Raw genomic sequence first — 18,772 nt, 5'->3', positions numbered from 1 at the left:
AGCAGCGATGTCTCTAACACGCAAGCCGCAAAGTCACTAACTCTAGTTTAAGTAAATTATCAAGCAAAAACATCAAATACTCTCGAGTTCCAAATTTAAAATGTGTACAAATATTTTTTTACCTAATTTTAGTGTGTGCATTTTGTAGATTAGAATCATATAATAACAGAATATATAAGATAATGATTGTTTCTAGAGCTGCTTTCAGACATGCACTGGCATTCTCTAGGGGCCATATGTGATATCACAAATGTCCGAGGGAGAGGCTCCCGGCTTTCTGAAAACTTTCTGAAAACTTTCTGCCTCCGAGTAAAAACTCAGGAGAATGTCACGATGAGCCGATGTGAGAACACTGCAGTAGATCCTCTGCAGGATTCACAACGAGCGAGTGGGCATGTTGAGGATATTTCGCGTCATACACATCGAAGACAGGGATGAAGATGTCCATGGAGCTTTTAGAGATAAGAGCCAACACCAGTTTTGATGTGCTGTAAACAAAAGCTAGTGATGTCCGCAGCCAAATCCATACATTACATCCTGCCTCCTCCTCGTCCTCCTGTGCCACCCCTCGCCTAAATACTACGGAGATTTCTGAAGTTGCTTTGAATGCATCAAAGAATGTAATGCTGCACTGTTCATGAGTGAAAGTTAAACTCCGGAGAAAGTCAGGACACCACTCTGTATACCTCCTCATGTTTAGAAACTGCTTAAACTGCAGCCATGAAATGCACTGTACCCAATATGAATAAGAATCGCTTGGAGATTATGCGTCAGGAACAAACAAACCAAGAAATCATTTGCATACAATGCAAAAAACTGTTATAATAAATAAATAATCCCCCAAATAATTTATTCTACTCCCTCCGAGTGTCCAGGCCTACCTTTGCTGAAATCCTTGGGGTCAAGTGAAAGGCTGTATCCAGGCAAAGTCTCCAGCAGCAGCTTGTAGCAGGCCCTCCAGCCGGGCTCGGGGATGGTGGGAGCCACGCACTGCATCGCTGCAACACGCTTGAAAAACGCTGACTTGCGAAGGAACCCAATCAGTTCGTACAGCTCTGACAGGATGCTGTAACGCTGGATCTTCTCCTCCTCCGATAACTGAAGTAACAGAAATGGCGTTAATCTTAAACCACATTATTAGGGTTGCAGAGGGGTGGAAAGTTTCCGGAAACTTTCCATGGGAAGTTTAGCTCGGGAATTTTGGGAATTTTGAAAAAAAAAAAAAAATACGCAAATTAAACGCTGAGCAATAAAAACATCATTCAAAACTCTACTTTTAAAGATGTATGGAATGCAGCACACACTGCACGTTGATTTTCAACCCTCCACTGTGCATTCTTCCATCACATGCACAGATAATTCCCAGCATCCTGCACACTACAGCAGGGCTGTTGAGGCCTGCTGTCGTGTGCAGGACTAGTCAGGTAAGTTTCGATGATATTACTGGGGAAAATATATTAGCATGCTGATTGAGGATTGTTCATCTGTTCATCTAGCCTACTTCCATACGTTTATCCATCAATTGTAAAATATGTTTACAGAAGATTCCAATTGTTTGGCCAACTATTTATATCTCTGGCAATGCATTAGCGTTTTTTTACAAACTTTTTTCTCATCTTATTCTACAGAACAATGCCACGTGCAATATCTCATGTGTGGAGGCATTTCACCCAATCCAATGTAGAAGGAAAGGCTGTGTACATTTGCAAATACTGTGCAAAGACCTATGTTAAGAATGACACAACGATGCAGAAGCATATAGTCAAGTGCCCAAAGTTTCCTCAGGGCTCAAATCAGCCTATGACAAAACAAAATGTTTATATTTATGTCTGTATATGAAAAGGTAAATACAGTTAGTATAAATTACCCACAACATTTCCAGTTTATTCCCGTTTATTCCCGTTAATTCCCGTATATTCCTGTTTATTCCCGTTAATTCCCGTATATTCCCGTTAATTCCCATGGAAAGTTTCCCACTTTGAATATTCCCGGAATTTTGCAACCCTACACATTATACAGAAATGTATTTTTCTTTTTCAAACCTTCAGCGCACATCAATGAGAATGGATTTTTCTTTTCAGTGCAGTAGAAAACATTTTTGGGTCCAACAGCTAAAACTTTTTTGTTTTAGATTACGTGCGTAGATGGACTGAATTTTTCAATAATGGAGGAGCAGTACATCTAATTTCAGAAAAGATTTAAATAAGGTATTTATAATTTTGTAAAATCAATTTTAAACAGTTTACTATATTATATTACAATATAGTTAGTTAATAAAGATTTTTTTTTAATAATTTCAAATTTGTCTGCACCATGAAGCCAAAATACTCAACGCACATTTGGTGCTAGAATCTGCCCATTCCAGATTTAGGGATGGAGCCGCGGTAGCAAGGTCCTGTCGATACATGGCCTCTACCAATCAGGAGTCAGTCTCAGCTCATGAAGTTTCAACCCGTTTTCATAGCTTCAAATAAGTAATTAAAACCAAGCTTCCCAGAAAAAAAATCACTGAAAAATGTGTGTAATAAGAACTTCCGTAAATAATAGATATCACCATTAAGAAAATTATATTTGATGTGTACTTTGACTCAGTCCCATCCCTTAACATGGAGGAGGCAGGAGTTATGACTCACACTGCATGCAGCCACAAGGTGATGATCTAGATGCTTTGGTCTCTGGCCTCAACCATCAAAATATAATTATTTAATGAGTTCTATATATTGAGATTTAAAATCAGAGAAAAAGAGGCAACTACTTTAGTTAAACCTGGAGGAGATTCTGTTGGCTGCATTGGTCACATAAAGCAACAAGACTTTTATCACTTAAGGGGAAAACCAGATAAAAAATAATGTATAGCTTTAATGCTTTAATGATAAAGAGCTATGACTAAAGATAAAACTATAAAAATGGTAATGGTCAGTTCTGTGCGAGTGTCCCTTTCTGTTAATAGTAAGATACCCTACAGCCACGCTGATTCAGCTGCTCTACACTCTACTGTGGACTCCCTGTGGACGTATGAATCACCCCTTGTAGCTGGAAAAGCTCGTGATTTTTCAGTCAGATAGCATACCTGTCCCAGGTTGATGTAAACAGCGTTCTGCAGGAACTCTGAGGCCTCCCGCGCCCTCTTCTGAATGGCAAGCACCCGCACCGCTTTCACGCAGGCCTCCAGCTCGATCACGCCTGCGTTCTTGTACTGCGGGAGATAACAGGAGGGGCAGGGGGCAGTGGAGGGGAGATAATTACTCAAAGAGGGTCACAGTGACTTCTGCAACCCACCTTATAATCAGAGGGAGTGTTTCGTTATTAACATATGACCGCCCTCATCAGTCGCTGCGCACTAAGGGATGACAGACAAGCGCGATAACCCCGGTCCCCTGGGGCTCCGCTCGTTTTTCAGGGATTCCCATCCGCTGGAAACCCGAACCACCGCTGCCGAGTCTGCTAGTCATGCCAAGGTGTGTTTTTTCTTACCTCGCCGTCCCTCAACTTCCCTCCACTTCAAATCTCATTAAAATTCAATTAATATCTGAATGGCTATGTGTTGAGACATAATTTAATTCTGAATAAACTAGTTACAGGTAAAAGGGCTAAGGGAGGTCAGTGCAAAAAGGCAATTATAATAATGAAGATAAAGCACACACTGCTTATGAATAGTGTGGGACCATAATGAGCCTATTCAACTTTCCCTAAGCTATGACGATACTTTAATGCTATTCATTGTGACTTTGTACAAGAACAGCAGTCACTAACTATATATTATGCCACGAAAAGACACATCACACTAATTTGTCTGCTTTTTAGCAAATTATCATCGCTGACTGATTTCCAGATATTGCATATGCTCTTCTGCTCATTTATAATTCTTGTTCCCATGTATCTCTCAGTAATAAACAGCTGCCGTCAGAATATACTGGTCCAATGCTGCTAACACTGTTGTAACTGCCTTCAAACGCAGTCAAACCAGATCAAATACTGCCCCCTGGTGAGAGAGATAAATACTACTGGGTGGATGTGAAGCCACATCTCTGCCCTTGAGTGGTGGCTTAGTACGAAAGCAACCTGATCATAAATGCTGCCCTATATGGCCATGTCTTAAGATTCAAGATTGTTTTGTTTATTTTTAAGCCACTGTTTCATCAGGTGCGATGGTGTCAACCAACACAACAGGACGCACAGCGACATCAGAGAGTTACAGCAGCCATCCCCAGTAGATCTCTGATGTCTGCTGATCACAGCGTGTTGCTCCAGACTTAAAGGGATAGTTCACTGAAACACTTCACCCATCCTCCATCGGCATAGTGGTAAGTAGAAAAAAAAGTGAATTTTCATTTTTTTAAGTGAACTATCCATTTAAGAGTGAATGTGTGTCTCTAAGTGTGTGGCTCCTGCAGAGCTTTCTCTGGTTTTAAAGAACAAGGCTTGTACTTTTTTTTAATTTTTGTTATGGATCCACTTACAGACCAAAAGCATCAACTGAAGTTAGTAATCTTTACATGTGTAAACTATATCATTATTGTCATCATCAGGTATTCTGTATTAATAGCTGTTTCACACTCATGCTATCCAATATATGACATTAATGTAAACATATGATGGATAGTATGAACAATAGTTATTTATCATTATATATTTATACAATAAATAATTATAATATAATTAATTAAATTAGAGGGACCTGGAACTGGGTATGGGGCATAAAATGGATGGATTAACCAATTAAAAATCACTGATTCGTTCAATTGTTTCGTTTTATATATATACGTATATATATAAATTAACCTAACCTATTGAAAGCATTATCTACAGCCATCAAACATTAAATGAGAATTTGGACACACTGAGATATGACTGATGTCCTGAGCTAATACTAACACTACATTGTATTATATATTAGTGTTTGATTTAACAGTGGGGCAGGTTGTGGTTCGTACCTTTCCATAGTAGGAGATGGCCTCCTTGTATTTCTCGATGATGTCCTCCTGACTCAGGCAGTTCTTCGTACGTCCAATCTCAGCGCTGGTGTCTGCACTAATGCCATTGGCTGTGAGGGCACCTACACCCAAAACAGGTTGGAATATGATTAGAAAGATTCTGGGCGAAACATCCATCAATCTGTTCCATTAGAAAAGGAAATGAAATGACAGGATTGACCACAGGAAGAAGGGGAACCTTAATTACTGGAAAGGCATGACATGACCACCGCCACATGTATATCGAAACATGATTTACTGTAAAGAAGAACCAGATATACAGCGTTCAAATGTTGAACCACACCAGTGATATCATTGATATCCTGAGACCTTTGGAGTCTCGGTCTCAGTCTCTTATGTTTAAAAAGCAATTGCAATGTGCATCTCTTGGCCAAATTTGCTTGGACTACATATTTCGTTTGAGAGTAAGTCACCGACGGGTCTGTGCCCAGAAGCCCTGTGGTGCTCTCACTATGACAAACGTGTGAATAATGAGATGCTGTTTCTTGGCCAAATTGCTCATTAAATGACGAAAAGAAAGCAGTCCAATATTTGGACAGAACTAGATAAAGTACAGGTTTTGAGAGAGTGAAGTGACAGAATATAAATACATTATTTGATTTGTTTTTCTAGGCTATGATAGTGAGAGGTTGAGCAACAGTAAGCATTTATCAAGTAAGAAATCAATGTGTGCTCCACTGTTAATAGACTCACACCCACTGGTACTTCTACAGACATTTAAACTTGGGTTTTTAAGAGGTAAATATTCTAGAAACATATTCGTTTGATATGGTTAAATGATTTTTGTGTGATAATCAAAAGTAAAATGTGAGTTGTTAGAATAATGGGGTCTCAAAATAATAAGCCTGGAGGTGGAACTGAGAGGAAAGGTTTGGTTTCTCACAAGCAAAATTGTGGTTTTGAGAAACAGTGGGGGCATAGGAATCAAAAAGGTGATTTTAAACCAACACATGAGAACAATAACCTGTCAAAACACATCAGCTGATATTCAAAATAAAAATTCTGACGATGTACGATGACAAATAAAACCAGAGGGTTAATGGGAGCACACGCAAACGGGCAGTGTTGTCTACGAGAGCGATGTTAGATATACGATACCTGGGTCAATGAGGACCTCCTGAGCGGCTACAGACAAAGACAAAGAATGCAGATTTACTCCATGACGCAAGGCGCAACGTTAGCAGTGTTAGTCTGCGCTATGCCTGCTGCTGCTACTGCTGCTGCTACTACTCATGAGCATTGATAACTCTCCGCATGCAATTTAAATCACCAAAACCAATTTGTACTCTAATTAAAAACTAAAAAAATATGTATTTAAAATGATCATTTGTTATAAAAAATAAAAAAAGAGTAATTTCTTGTGCAATTTATTAACTTGGGTTAAAAAGAAATTGTCAAAATGACAATTTAGCATATATTAATAATTATTTATAAGTACATTAAAGTACTTTTTGAAGAAAATTTTGCAAAAAGTTTGGATTTCTAGAACAATTATTTGTTATTTCATAGCTTTGCAGATCAGTGCAAGATTTTAATATACTAACTAAATGATTGAAAAATTATCATCATTAGTAACAAACATTACATATATAAACACACATGCAAAATCATTCATGCTAAATTCATACAAAAGACAGTGTTAATAAAACACCATGTTATTAATAGAGATTAAACCCAGTATAGTTGAATTAGCATCATCAGGGTCAATTAGAGAAGCTCTTGAAGTGTCAGTAGCCGACGTCTCTGAAGCAGCTTAGCAGAGCAAAATTTAGTGTCGTTGGAGTTGACAGTTAGCAGTGACACTCTGACTCAGTCACAGAAAACAGACGTTTAGCACTCATCCCATCCACTCCTCTGTTTCCATCAGCCTGCTCACAGAGCAGTGTGCTCACCTGGTCTGTGGCGTTTGCCGGCATCTGCTGGCTGAGAGATACTTGGCTTGCGTCCTGCTTTCTTCCCTGCTGTGCCTCCAGGGTAGTGGAATATAACAGACGCCGAGCACAAACCCTCCAACGCAGCTGCAGACGAAAACACATCAATAAAATAAAAACGTTTTTTTTGTTCTTTACATTTTTGTTTTAAAGATCTTACACCTTCAAGAGTGTCTGAAGGGATCTCTGGGATCCAGATGTTTGCACTGCTTATTGTTCAAAACAAAACAAAGTTCTACTGTTGCAGTCGCTGCATAACAGGTTGGATACAAGCAAATTAAAAAGTTAGATGGAAAATGCAGACAAAAACACTGGAAATGTATTGATCCAATAACCACAGTCTGACCAGTATATCAGCGCGGCTATTGTTTATTGTTGTCTTATCACAATAAATCTGTATCAGTGTATCAGAGGATAAAGTAATCTCTAAGAACACATTCTGAAAGAGAATATGAAGAATGTGAGTGAAGAATCTGTAGCTAGGGACAAGATTTGGGGGCAGGAAGCCTTTGAGTTTCTGTTTCTACTACAGACCAATCGTGTTTGAGCAGGCTTTGATTGCCCACTGGTAAACAGTCCGTGTGGAGAGTGAAAGAGTCAGAACGCACAGAAATTCATCGGCTATCAGCTTTTTTTACCTGCATTCATATGCAGATAGCTGTTATAAGGGCTTAGCCAGATGTTGGCTGGACCTAGAACACTTACAGAAAGAATCATTGTGTGTGTTTTGTGTGGAGAAACGTTTGGACTTGTGTGATAAAAGAAACTAGTCAGACTGTAAACATTGTACGGTAAACGCTACACTGAGTGTTGGCCCAGACATCCACTATCTACAACCAGAGACTAGATTGGATGATAAGTGACCAGAATTTTCAGCATTAAAATGAAAAAATGTGTTTGCAACTGTGTTGTCTTTATAAACTGCATGTGTAGGTTTTAACAGTACAATCTCCTGCTTGGTATCTTTATCACAATTTTCTAATCACAAAATATGTGTGTGTTGGATGTGTTAATGTAACAACACAAAGCGTTCTTGAGATATCATGTTCACTAGAATGGTCCTGACTGATGGACACACACACATGTGGAATAACAGACGGACGTACAGACAACATGAAAACATAATGCCTCCAGCCACTGGCTGTCATCAGCGCAGATGCATTAAAACTCTCAAGTGTCAACTTTAGTTCTGGTCTCAAAAGTCCAGTATTAGTCAGACTCCATCTGAAACAAATTACAGACACATCAGCCAACAGTGCTGCTATGTGGCCCCATAGAACATATCACACTATAACACATCAACATCGGCAAATAAACAGGCTGTGGTCTCCCCATCCACCAGACTTACCACCCAGCCAGAGGAAGTCATTAACCCCTCTGAGCAGCTCCACAGCCATGTGGTAGTGGACCAGGGCGTCCTGCAGCATGCCCGCCTGGAGGCACAGGTCCCCGACATGCTTCCTCATCCGTCCCTGGCAACGCTTCTTATAATGCCTGGGGGAAAGCAGCAGGAAAGAGAATGACTTTTTCCAGACAACAGCACGCTGAATAAAGGGGTTCGACTTATTGAATAGAATGTGAATGGCTTCTAAAAAGTTTTTCTTTAAATATATATACAGATATATACATTCTGAAGATCTCATTCTTATAAAAACAGCTCTGCGATTCTACTATTTCTCACGTTAGCAGGATGCCAGGACTGGAGACTTAAAATGAATCTTATCAGTCAGCTACAGAGGGAATGTGTGGGGCGAGGAAGCACGAACAAAGGGGAGCAGCAGCACGAGGACAGAGAATGAGCCGACACACGATAACATGAAAACACTCAGGACTGAGCAGCTTGACAGGGACACAGGGGGGATGTGAATGTTTGGAGGAAAAGTACGATCCCATTGTGAAAGACATCTGAGCTTTGTAGAAGACTGGGAAGGTCATGAGAAAAGAACAACGTGAATCAGTTGGTGATCGGAGTCACAATGGAATGGAGCCACGGAAAATATTTCTGTTGGCTGTATAATCAGAAAGCAGGGATATATAATCTACATAAACATCCATATCTAGGTGAATCTATATCATACATCTGCCAGATTCAAAATTCATACAAATGCTGGGAAGGCTACGTCTGAGCAACAAACTAGTTTTTCTTGTATAAAAATAAAATGATAAGGCTGCTGTTAAAGGGGTCATGAAAATGAACCACAGGAATGAATCTAAATCTTTGAACATGTGTCCTTATCAAACTCATTAAATTCCCTCGGTCTTTATGAGTAGGTGCAGTGCTATCTTTGCCACTGGAACATGATGTATACCCTCATTAATTATCCATGTGGCAAGTGTGTCACTCCAGCTTCAGCAGCCAGACCGACCATCTCTCAAACTGCTGCCGTTCCAAACCTCCTGACGAACACACGCCTCAGCCAAACTGTGGCCAGCGAGTCCAAACTATCAGCTCCTCCTTTACTAAACCATGCCAGGGTTTTTCCTGTTTCACAATATAAATATTAGTCTTTTTTTTAAACTGCTGTTAAATCACATATGCAGTTTTAAACGATAAGGTTGAAAATAGTGGGAAGTGTCAGTGAGTCCAGTAGTTTCAGTGAATTTAGCATAAAAGCAAAATGCAGAGGAAAGTGATCAACATCACTGTCAACATTGAGGCCGTATTACTTATGAATAAACTTCACACTCAGTGGCCACTTTATTAGGAACACCTATAAAATCGAATGCAATCCAATACAACAGGTCAGTCGTTACTTGTATCCTTACAAAGGTTACAATGTTTAGTTTAGATTTGACTTTGTTTATTATTGAGGTTGTAGGTTGCAGTGGTTTTGACCTGGTAGGCATTATATTGTGAGGCTTAAATCATTTGGTCCCACCTCATTTACAAAGGTGAGTTGATAGGAAACATCTAATATGCTGCAGTCCAATACAACATCAAAATGTAAACAGTATGAATGAGACTGTTCATGTTCACCTTTTGAAGTTGCATGGGAATGCATATTGTTTCAATGTATTAACTTAAATTATTAACTTTCCAAAACCAGTTAACATACATAGCTTATTTATTGTCTGTCTCACAATTATATTTATTGCCGATGAAAGCACAGATTGCCTTTGGGCATGTTCTGGGCAAAGCTGGTCCGAATTTCCAGCATCCAAGAATAAACAGAAACCTGCGGAGGAGCGATGAGTTTGGCTCAGAGTCATGAGCAAAATGCACGACAGCACAGGAGTACGGCTGTTTGTCTCAGGGCAGAGCTGAAGCCGATGGGAAAGGGATGGGCTCACTAAACTTATGAATCTAACGTCTCACCTTTTCACACCCAACAATAAACTCACAGGACAGTTTGAAAGAAAAACAAGAAGAAAGACACATAAACCAAGGTGAACAAAGAAAAATGAATGCAACAAAAATCAGATTTTTGAGGGGAGAATTTTTGAGCTGGCGAGGCCGAAATATAACAAGCAACTTGACAATGACACAGACACACATGGAAATTTTGCACACAATGCAGCATATAATTTTTACTAACTGCTCCACCAGCTCCTACATGTGAAAGTGCATAAAGGGGTCAGGATGCAGAGAGGAGAACAACTCACCTGCTATCTGTGTCCAAACCCACAAAGTCCTTCTTTTCAAAGGGCACACACAGCAGAGGGATCTTATCACCGGACTTGTCTGTGGCCCGGTCCAGCCGCTTGGACTCCAGCACTATGAATATCGACTCCACAAAATCCTCCACTCTCTTCTCCACGTCGGAGCAGTCTTCGAAGTCAGGGTAGAAGGCCACATCTGTGCGCTGCTGCTCTGCAATCTCTCCCTGCAGCCCGAACACGAGCAGCCTGGAGTCGTACAGCGTGGAGCTGTACACTTCCTTCTGGCCGTGGAAGCGATCAGAAGTCTGGGGCCACTCCTTTGCCGAGTCACAGGTGGTGATGGCGATGAGGCCCACCACCTTGCGGTGCGTCTGGAAATCCCCCCATTCATTGTTTTCTGGCAGGTAGTGGTGGCGGTAGCGGATGTAGAGGAGGCGCTGCGAGTCCCTGACGCTGACCTGGCTCACGCTGGCGATGCGCTTGTAGATCTTGAAGAACTGGTCCTCGGGTACGATGCCAACTGGCTGAACCACCACGAGCACGGTCTGGTGGTCCTCAGCACACTGCATGTAGTCCGGGACGCTCATCATCACATGCGGCTGCATGGGGACAGAAACACAAACACATTTAAAAACAGAGCTTATGCACTGACTTCCAAACATCTGCAACGTATCACCTCACCAAGAAGGTTATGCTTTCATCTGCGATCGATCAATCAATTGATAGATATATTCATGAATAGATCAAATTTGCCTTCTGCCAAAATCATCAAAAATACATACACACACTATCATACACAATATACAAAAGTGCAATGGGTAGGTAACGGCAAGTTGTGAGCAAATCTTACTTAATCTTTGTTTGAAAGTTTGCAGGATAACCCTAGACTACTGGACAGTACCATGGAAGTGGGTGAGGGAATCAGTTTGGGAAGATCCCATTAAACCTTGATACAGATCTGATTCAGTGGGCTGATCAAAGAGCTTTGACATTGCAAGATTGGACATTTTTCCCACATTTTTGTGAGTTTCTAAAGAAATAATACAGAGATCTTGATGGGAAAAAAATATGAATAACTTTATATAATTTGAGGAGACAGTTGGGTCTTGGTGGAGGTATGCGTTTTAGTGAGTGTTATTCAAGTTTCTTACATTTCCTCATAAGAAAAAAGTGTCAATAAAATTTGTTTACAACACAATTAAGGTTGAATCACCAGGGCACTGTTCCACACAGGAGAGGCTGCAGTTCGTCTTTAGACACAAACTCTGTTCACCTCGAGTGTATTTGGCTGGAGACAAACATTGGGGAGGCAGCAGCAGGTCTCTCAACACGAGGAGAGACCAACACTAACAGCATGAACATGCAACAGACAACAGAATGTATGTTTTGCACTTTGGGAGAAACTAAGACTTTATTTCATAGAGGACTAGGGGACATCTCGGAGTGAAAACAACAAGCATCCTCTGTGTTAGTGAGCAGTGTGAGCCTCTGACGTTTGAATGAAAAAGTGCTGCTCCTGAGTGTCTGGTGTAAACCTGCTGGAGAACCGGACTTTCCGGAAACAGTCCCAAAGCTTTTCTTTGTTTATAGTTGCATTTGCAGAAAAGCAGAGCAGCTTGTGCTAAGTGTCTCTGACAGCTAGCATTAGCAGCTAAGAGTGACAGCTGGCGACATTATCCCAGTGGTTACAACTATAAACAACATGTGAATGAAATGTTTAAGGAAGAAAAACAGAGCCCCTCCATTCATTAGCATGCGTTGAACTCGTTTTACATGATGTCAAGTGGCTAACGTGTCTGATAACACTGGAGTGTCAGATAGCTTAGCTTAGCTAGCTGAGCTGTGGGTTAACAGTTAGTGAGAGTCCCGCAGGAACAAGGCTGTGAGGAATAGACGAGTTTCTCTCGCACAGCTCCAGCTGAGTCGTGTGAACTTACAGCAGCTCAGTTAAAAGGTTAAGTCACGTTACCTGTTCGCAGTCTCCTGTCAGATCTCACAGTTTCCTGCTTTCACCCAGTGTTTAACAACAGTTCAATAACAGCAACGCTTCCGGTCAGCATTTTCTAAATAAAACCATCGCGAGACTCGATCGTCTCTCAAAGCGAGGCAATATTGATTTATTGTTTTCAATCATTCTTTTATTTGGATCCTTTTTGCTCCATGGCAGTTTCCTTATAGTTCATCAATTTAAAGAAAAGTGATAGAATACAGCCATGTTTTTACTTCTGTTCAATCGTGTCGCCTTCTTTCCAACTTACCATATTTTTTATTTGGGATCCAAAACTAATGTATGAAAAAAATCTGTCTTCAAAACCAAAATACTATGGGTATAAACAACATGTAATCTAAGTGAGACTAACAGGAAGATACAAACATGTTATTCCACTTAATTCTTTCCATACTACAGGATAAAGTATAGAATTAAATAGACTGCAAAACAATCCTCTCGTATAGTATTTTTATTCATATAAGCACTTTTGTATTACCACAGTACTGATGATAATTTCTTTTGGGGTTTTTATTTTGTAAACAGGATCTTTATCTCTTATTTCCTCTTTCATTTCTTCTTCGTGTTTTATTCTGCTGCAGAGAAACACCTGCTCCACTCAAAGGAGACAAGAGGTACTGCAATACGTCGAGCAACAAGTGTGCAAAAACTGTCAATTGGAATGCAGCTCATATCATTTATTATGAATAATTCTTCACATTTATTTCTTTACATTCATAATGTAATAACTTTCGTAAAAATATAATGTACTTTTCCTAATTATATATGCATTCAACATTTACATTTGGAATATAATTCAATGTATGCAATTTATGACTTTATATTTGTCATATCAACATTAATCATTCGGGTTTTTTTGCATTTAACTTAAGACTGAAAGTTCAGCACATAGAAACTTGATGTTTTATTTCATCAATATAAACAAGATACTGAAAATCATTGTGTGAAAATATGTTGCTCATATGCAGTTTCAACAAATGTACTGACTCTGCAGATCAAGAGGAAGAGGTTGCCATGTGACTATATTGGCAATGAACATCTTCCACTAACTTGTAAATTAGAAATGACAACCCTGTCGGTGGAGAGACACCTCCACACCATCTTGTAAAATTCCTCAGTGAAGTGAGGACGCTTAATAGCAAATGACACAGAAGTTTCAGTTGGGATCCACAAAGAAATAAAAATGCCAGGTAGATTCAACTCCAATTTATTTTTCTTTAACCCATAAATCCCTTTTCACAATCTTCTTGGAAGACAACAACATTTTATTCCCTAATTTGTTCTTTTTTTGGCCAAGAGATATTGGTCCAACAGCAAAGCAGGAGCTCAGAGAGAGACATGGAATGTCTAAAACATGATTCATAGTGAATACACACCAATAACAGGCAAACATCCACAACCATCGACTTACAAAACAGCGCACAACGTTTGTGTGTAGGCTGCCATTACTGGGGATCCCAAACCTTGACAACACCATCATGACAACATGGAGGGGTTTGACAGGTCTTAGGAGTAAGAGAAGGAAAACATGTTCTTGATTAACAAAAAAAAGACAGGACAATTACATAAAAATTATATTTCTAATGAGATCAATCAAATGAATAAACACAAATGCATAAAAAGCACAGACAGGTGAAGCCTTCATTTTCCCCATGTGATGAGTGTTCCCTAAGGCTGGTAAGACTGAGTCAAGTCAATCTAAACACAGCTTTGACTTTATTTCGGTTCAGAAAGAGGAAGGGTTCGGGTGCATAGTCACATAACTTCATCTTCACGCCCAGAACATTAAGTGGAACTGTAACCAAAGTAAATAAAAAGAGGAAGGAACAAAGAAACGTAGATGAAAGCAAGATAATTCATATTTCAGTCAAACCTCCCTGCGAAATGCTAATTTCTAAACCTGTGGCGTCTTTTCGCCAACATGTAGCACCCACTGGTGAAATGGAGCTTTCAAGTTCTATAGTAAAATTATTATGTAAAACATAGAAGATGTCAGCTAAGTGCTAATACCACAGTGAGTAATCACCTGCGAAAGCACATCACAGATATATTATATTGTTATCCTGCTCAAATGGGTGTGAATATAGGGCAGCTTATTTATGAAATGTTCAACAACTAATATAGATCTTGGTTTTTCAGTTCACTGGACACCATAATAACATATCTAAGGAGTGTTCAGTCCCCAAATCTCACATTTTTTATAAACATTTTTTTGTTAGCCTATCTAGGTTTTGTTTGACTGTGTAACACTGGAATAAACCTATGAAACCTTTTTTTTTACATTTATGACCTCTTTGTACTATAGGTGAAAATAGAAATAAGATTGCAAGCACGGAACACTTGTGAGTAAAGTTAATCTTTGTAACTGTAAGAAATGAAATGCACAAGACATTAGATATCCAAGACAATGGATTATGAGAAACGTTGATCGACCACTCACACATACCTGTGGGAAGCTTCAAATGAAACGCCGCCCGTTTACTTGGAATGTGGTGACACCATGCGTTGTTGTGTTCAAACAAATACTCAAGTGAAGGAGCTAGCCAATCAACACACATTAACACAAATACAGTTCCTGCCCGACATCAAGCGTCAAAATGAGCCTGGAGAGAGGGAGGCACCCGATGAATCCGAGAGACTGTGATTGTCTTTTGTTGTAATGACAATCTCTCCAGCACCACGGATCAGGCACGCCCAAGCAAGCATTAAAGGAAAGCATGCAAGTGCTCAGTCAATTTAAACATAGATTTGTTGAACCAAGAAACTCCACAGGGAGCTTTTAATATGCTAGTCCTCACTGGGCCAAAGTGGATTACATCCTCTCACCAGATTCTGAATCAGGTAACCAATGGACCAAGATAATACAAAAATCAGCATCGACATCAGACAAATAAGCATAATTTAACTGCTAGAATTCATTACTAATTGAGTTTATGGACATCGTGGTCCTTGCAACTTCTGTTTACATTTGCTTCCAGAAACTGTTCCACTGTGTCTGCTTCCACCGCCTCCAACAACATTTCATAGTTCTGTGGAGAGGAAGAGGGTCAATGAGCAGACGAGAAAACAAATACATTCTCTTCTAAGGTGCATCGTCTGACAACAGGCAAATAAAAATTAATTGAAGTTGCTCAAGAAGCATTTTAATTTCTCACTGATAACAACTGGTATCAAGATGTCTTTCAAGTCAACTCATAATGGCAATTACATTTTTGGGCACAAAGACTGATGATGATCAAGGTCTTAATTGAGGTTTTAATGTTTTGAAACGCTGGCTTCGGTTTATTTTGAAAACTCCTGGTTCTATGCAGTGTGGACGGAGAGAAACAGAGACGAGTGGAAGCGAACACACACATTCTCTTCCTAATTGTATCCAATCAGTCACAACTCATTTTACAGCACAGAATGCAATGTGTCAGTAACTGTTCCACCATTACTGTCAATCATTCATAGTATTTTTCTGCAACTAAGCAGAACTAAGTAGACAATCTACTTCCAGATTACATGGACACACACGCCAAGGTCACATGATTTTTAGTGTGATATGCATTTTCATTGTTTGCTGGTGTGGCTAGGGATTGCTTCCGATAGGGAACTAAAACACGTGTCCAGATTATAGAAAATAAATAAGAATGGTCGACGATGACAGCTCCCCAAAAGTGAAACGAGAGCGTCTCCATCGCCACCTGGTGGCTGACTGCAGCATAAGTCATAAATCTAGCCCCTGCCATGTGAATAATGGGACATGGACCAAATTAAAATTTCAAAGCACACGTCCTATACATATTTCTCAAAGATGGTTCTGTCTAATCACACCGATGTTTGTTCAACTGTTCATGTTTCTGGTTGGTTTGGCTTTAATTGGTTATTTGATTTGAGTTTATCAGCGGGACCTCGCTACCATGAATCCATCCCTATTGCTACTAAGCAAACTTGTTGCGTAGTCCCTCTTTACATACAGTCCAAGATTTTTCCTGATAGCAGTGAAAATACAGCAATTTCCTGTGCGAACCCATCTGAGAAAAGACTAACTGAGCCTGACCTGAACTAGACAGGTATTGTTTTTGGTTTCCAAAACAGCCCCTAGTCCAACGTTTTTGTAGATTTCAGGCACATGCAGTTGAAAGTGTGAAATAGACAGACAACATGACTGAACCCAACCCGAACCAGAGTATCATTCCAAATATTTGTCCGATCCTGGCCTGATGGATCATGACTGGTCTCCACAGGTGACAATGAACAACAGGCTAAGGTCAGGAATCCACTCTAGTGTGTGTGTGTGTATGTGAAAGTGTGAGTGTGTGTGTGTGCGCATCCCTTACCCCGCAGTATTGGTCGTCATTAAAAAGCTGGGGAGGGCCCGCCGCTGGGTCCCCTGCTTTGCTTCTCATCTCCTCACGCAGCTCCCCGCCCACAGAGATGTCGATGAGCTCGTACTTGATGCTTTTAGTATCCAGGATCCGGATCACATCCGCCTGCTCAGACTTAACCTGAGAGAAACAAAATAAGCAACAGTGACAATTAGAAATTATTCAATGAATGAGTGAATTCATTAGACCATGACAATAGTATCTGCACATACTGTGGAGATGTTTACCAGACCTTCTCAACCTGCTTTCATTTACTAAAACTCTAAAAACTAAGAAGAGCAAAAAAAGGTTGATTGCTGTCACGGTGCTGAAGGGCAGGAACACGCACACATTTTTTTCAGATGGAAAACATTAACCATATGATTTAAACTCTTTTCTGAGGCAGTGTATTTATAAACAGTGGGGTTTTTTCGGGCCTGTTGGTGGTGATTAATAGAACATGTGATTTTTCTGGTCAGTTGAGGAAGTTGGGGGGTGGAGGTGCCTGAAAATGTGACCACACCTAAGCACAAAACTTACTGGAAACACACAATTGCGCGTTTAGTTGGCCACAAACCCTAGCAAGGCCAAAGCCACGTTCTTGAAAGTTAAAAGGGGGTAAACCGTGAACTGTGTGGAGTGTACTGTGCGTATTCTGCAGTTGGAAAACACAATATGTATAAAAAGAGTCACTACATTCAAAACATGACTTCTAGCTGCTAGCAGTATATAAACACACTTTTTAACAAGTTTGACAAATGTGATATATAAACACACACACACATATACATTAATATATGCACAAATACATGCATACACATTAGCTATGGTATACGAGAGGGTTAAAAACAATTGCCTTCACAAAACTTTTCCACTGCATGACTTCCTCCTCACACCTAATAGAAAGCAGATGTGGTCCAGCGCATCATGGACATTCACTGTTCTCATGCAGTGCTGCTGCTGAAATGACTTCAACAAGACATGTTGTATTGTTTTTACAACATCACTTTTTTGACGTCATTACCAAGATTGTTGCCAATGTGTTCAACAGAAAACCACCATGATAAGTAATTAATTAGGCTATAATCCATTAGTCTGCTCTTCATTTAACAACACATTGGAAATTATGACTGGTTCCCAGTGTACTTTAACAGCAAACCACAGTAAATGGAGCATGCTGCCAGACCGATTAACAATATTGTATAAAACATAACTTTGAGGTGCATTTAACGCGCATGCAACTGGTAAACTTCATATTTACCATTTGCAAGGCCACCTTGAACTGACACTTTTTTAGATTAGGTTTGGTGTGCAGTTTTCTCTACAGGAAGCGGATGCATGAGCTGGATCTTTCCGGGTTCCAGCATTGTTTACTAGAATGACACTTTAATGAAACCACAGTCCATATTGTAAGTAGTTTTTATAATAAACGAACAGCCGAGCACAAACACACATCCACTCTACAACGATATAGGAAGTGGGATAATGCATCCTGGCTTCTTTTTGTTCTGCTAACTAACAGAGAAGTGCTGACGTTTCTCTAGTGACGGGCAGACTTGCACAGGCCGCTGTTTCAGCAGGAAGTGTGTACTGACAGGACTCAGGTGCGTCTGGGTTAGCTGCTGCTGTTAGCTTCTGCTGCTAGCTTCTTCTGTTAGCTTCTGCTGCTCCTAGCTGCTGCTGGAGCTGAACACAAACATCCAGGTGTCTCCTCGTTACTCACCTTCCGTGAGGCAGTAACAGTGGTGTAGTACAGCTTGACGCCCATTGTTTCTTCTGGTTCCTCCTGGTTCGTCTGGTTCTTCCTGGTTCGTCCTGGTTCCTCCTGTTCCTCACCTCCCTGTATCTGTGGATATGATCGACAGAGGCGCGCCCTCCCACAGCAGTGGA

General features: G+C 40.2%; 2 protein-coding genes across 2 annotated transcripts in view; both read right to left on the bottom strand.

The window, feature by feature from the left end:
* Nucleotides 1-12,544, bottom strand: part of trappc9 (trafficking protein particle complex subunit 9) — a 185,423-nt gene extending 172,879 nt beyond the window's left edge. Inside the window, exons 1-8 of the mRNA XM_061092741.1 lie at nt 12,495-12,544; nt 10,529-11,124; nt 8,274-8,419; nt 6,887-7,012; nt 6,093-6,119; nt 4,935-5,056; nt 3,071-3,196; nt 882-1,098 (exon numbers count right to left, since the gene is read on the bottom strand). Of these exons, the coding sequence (XP_060948724.1) occupies nt 882-1,098; nt 3,071-3,196; nt 4,935-5,056; nt 6,093-6,119; nt 6,887-7,012; nt 8,274-8,419; nt 10,529-11,115 (1,351 nt within the window). The 5' untranslated portion in view covers nt 11,116-11,124; nt 12,495-12,544. The remainder of the gene's footprint in view (nt 1-881; nt 1,099-3,070; nt 3,197-4,934; nt 5,057-6,092; nt 6,120-6,886; nt 7,013-8,273; nt 8,420-10,528; nt 11,125-12,494) is intronic.
* Nucleotides 12,545-13,724: 1,180 nt separating this feature from the next.
* On the bottom strand, nt 13,725-18,753 carry sh3bgrl3 (SH3 domain binding glutamate-rich protein like 3). Its single transcript, XM_061092420.1, has 3 exons — nt 18,606-18,753; nt 16,856-17,023; nt 13,725-15,562 (listed from the first exon to the last, which is right to left on the bottom strand). The coding sequence occupies exons 1-3, from the start codon at nt 18,648-18,650 to the stop codon at nt 15,455-15,457; spliced, it is 321 nt and encodes a 106-aa protein (XP_060948403.1). The 5' UTR covers nt 18,651-18,753; the 3' UTR covers nt 13,725-15,454.
* Nucleotides 18,754-18,772: the final 19 nt, after the last annotated feature.

The sequence above is a fragment of the Limanda limanda genome, chromosome 19 (assembly GCF_963576545.1).
Source record: "Limanda limanda chromosome 19, fLimLim1.1, whole genome shotgun sequence".
NCBI classification, from domain to species: Eukaryota; Metazoa; Chordata; class Actinopteri; order Pleuronectiformes; family Pleuronectidae; genus Limanda; species Limanda limanda.
Note: the sequence above shows the minus strand (reverse complement) of the source record. Positions and strands in the feature narration are given on the sequence as shown.

Bases quoted from the DNA above. Each gene is read 5' to 3' on its own strand.
- sh3bgrl3 (XM_061092420.1), bottom strand. From the start codon at position 18,650: ATGGGCGTCAAGCTGTACTACACCACTGTTACTGCCTCACGGAAG. The intron at 17,024-18,605 runs GTGAGTAACGAG...TGTTTCTCTCAG, and splicing joins CTGTTACTGCCTCACGGAAG to GTTAAGTCTGAGCAGGCGGA. The intron at 15,563-16,855 runs GTAAGGGATGCG...TCCTCTCCACAG, and splicing joins ATGACGACCAATACTGCGGG to AACTATGAAATGTTGTTGGA.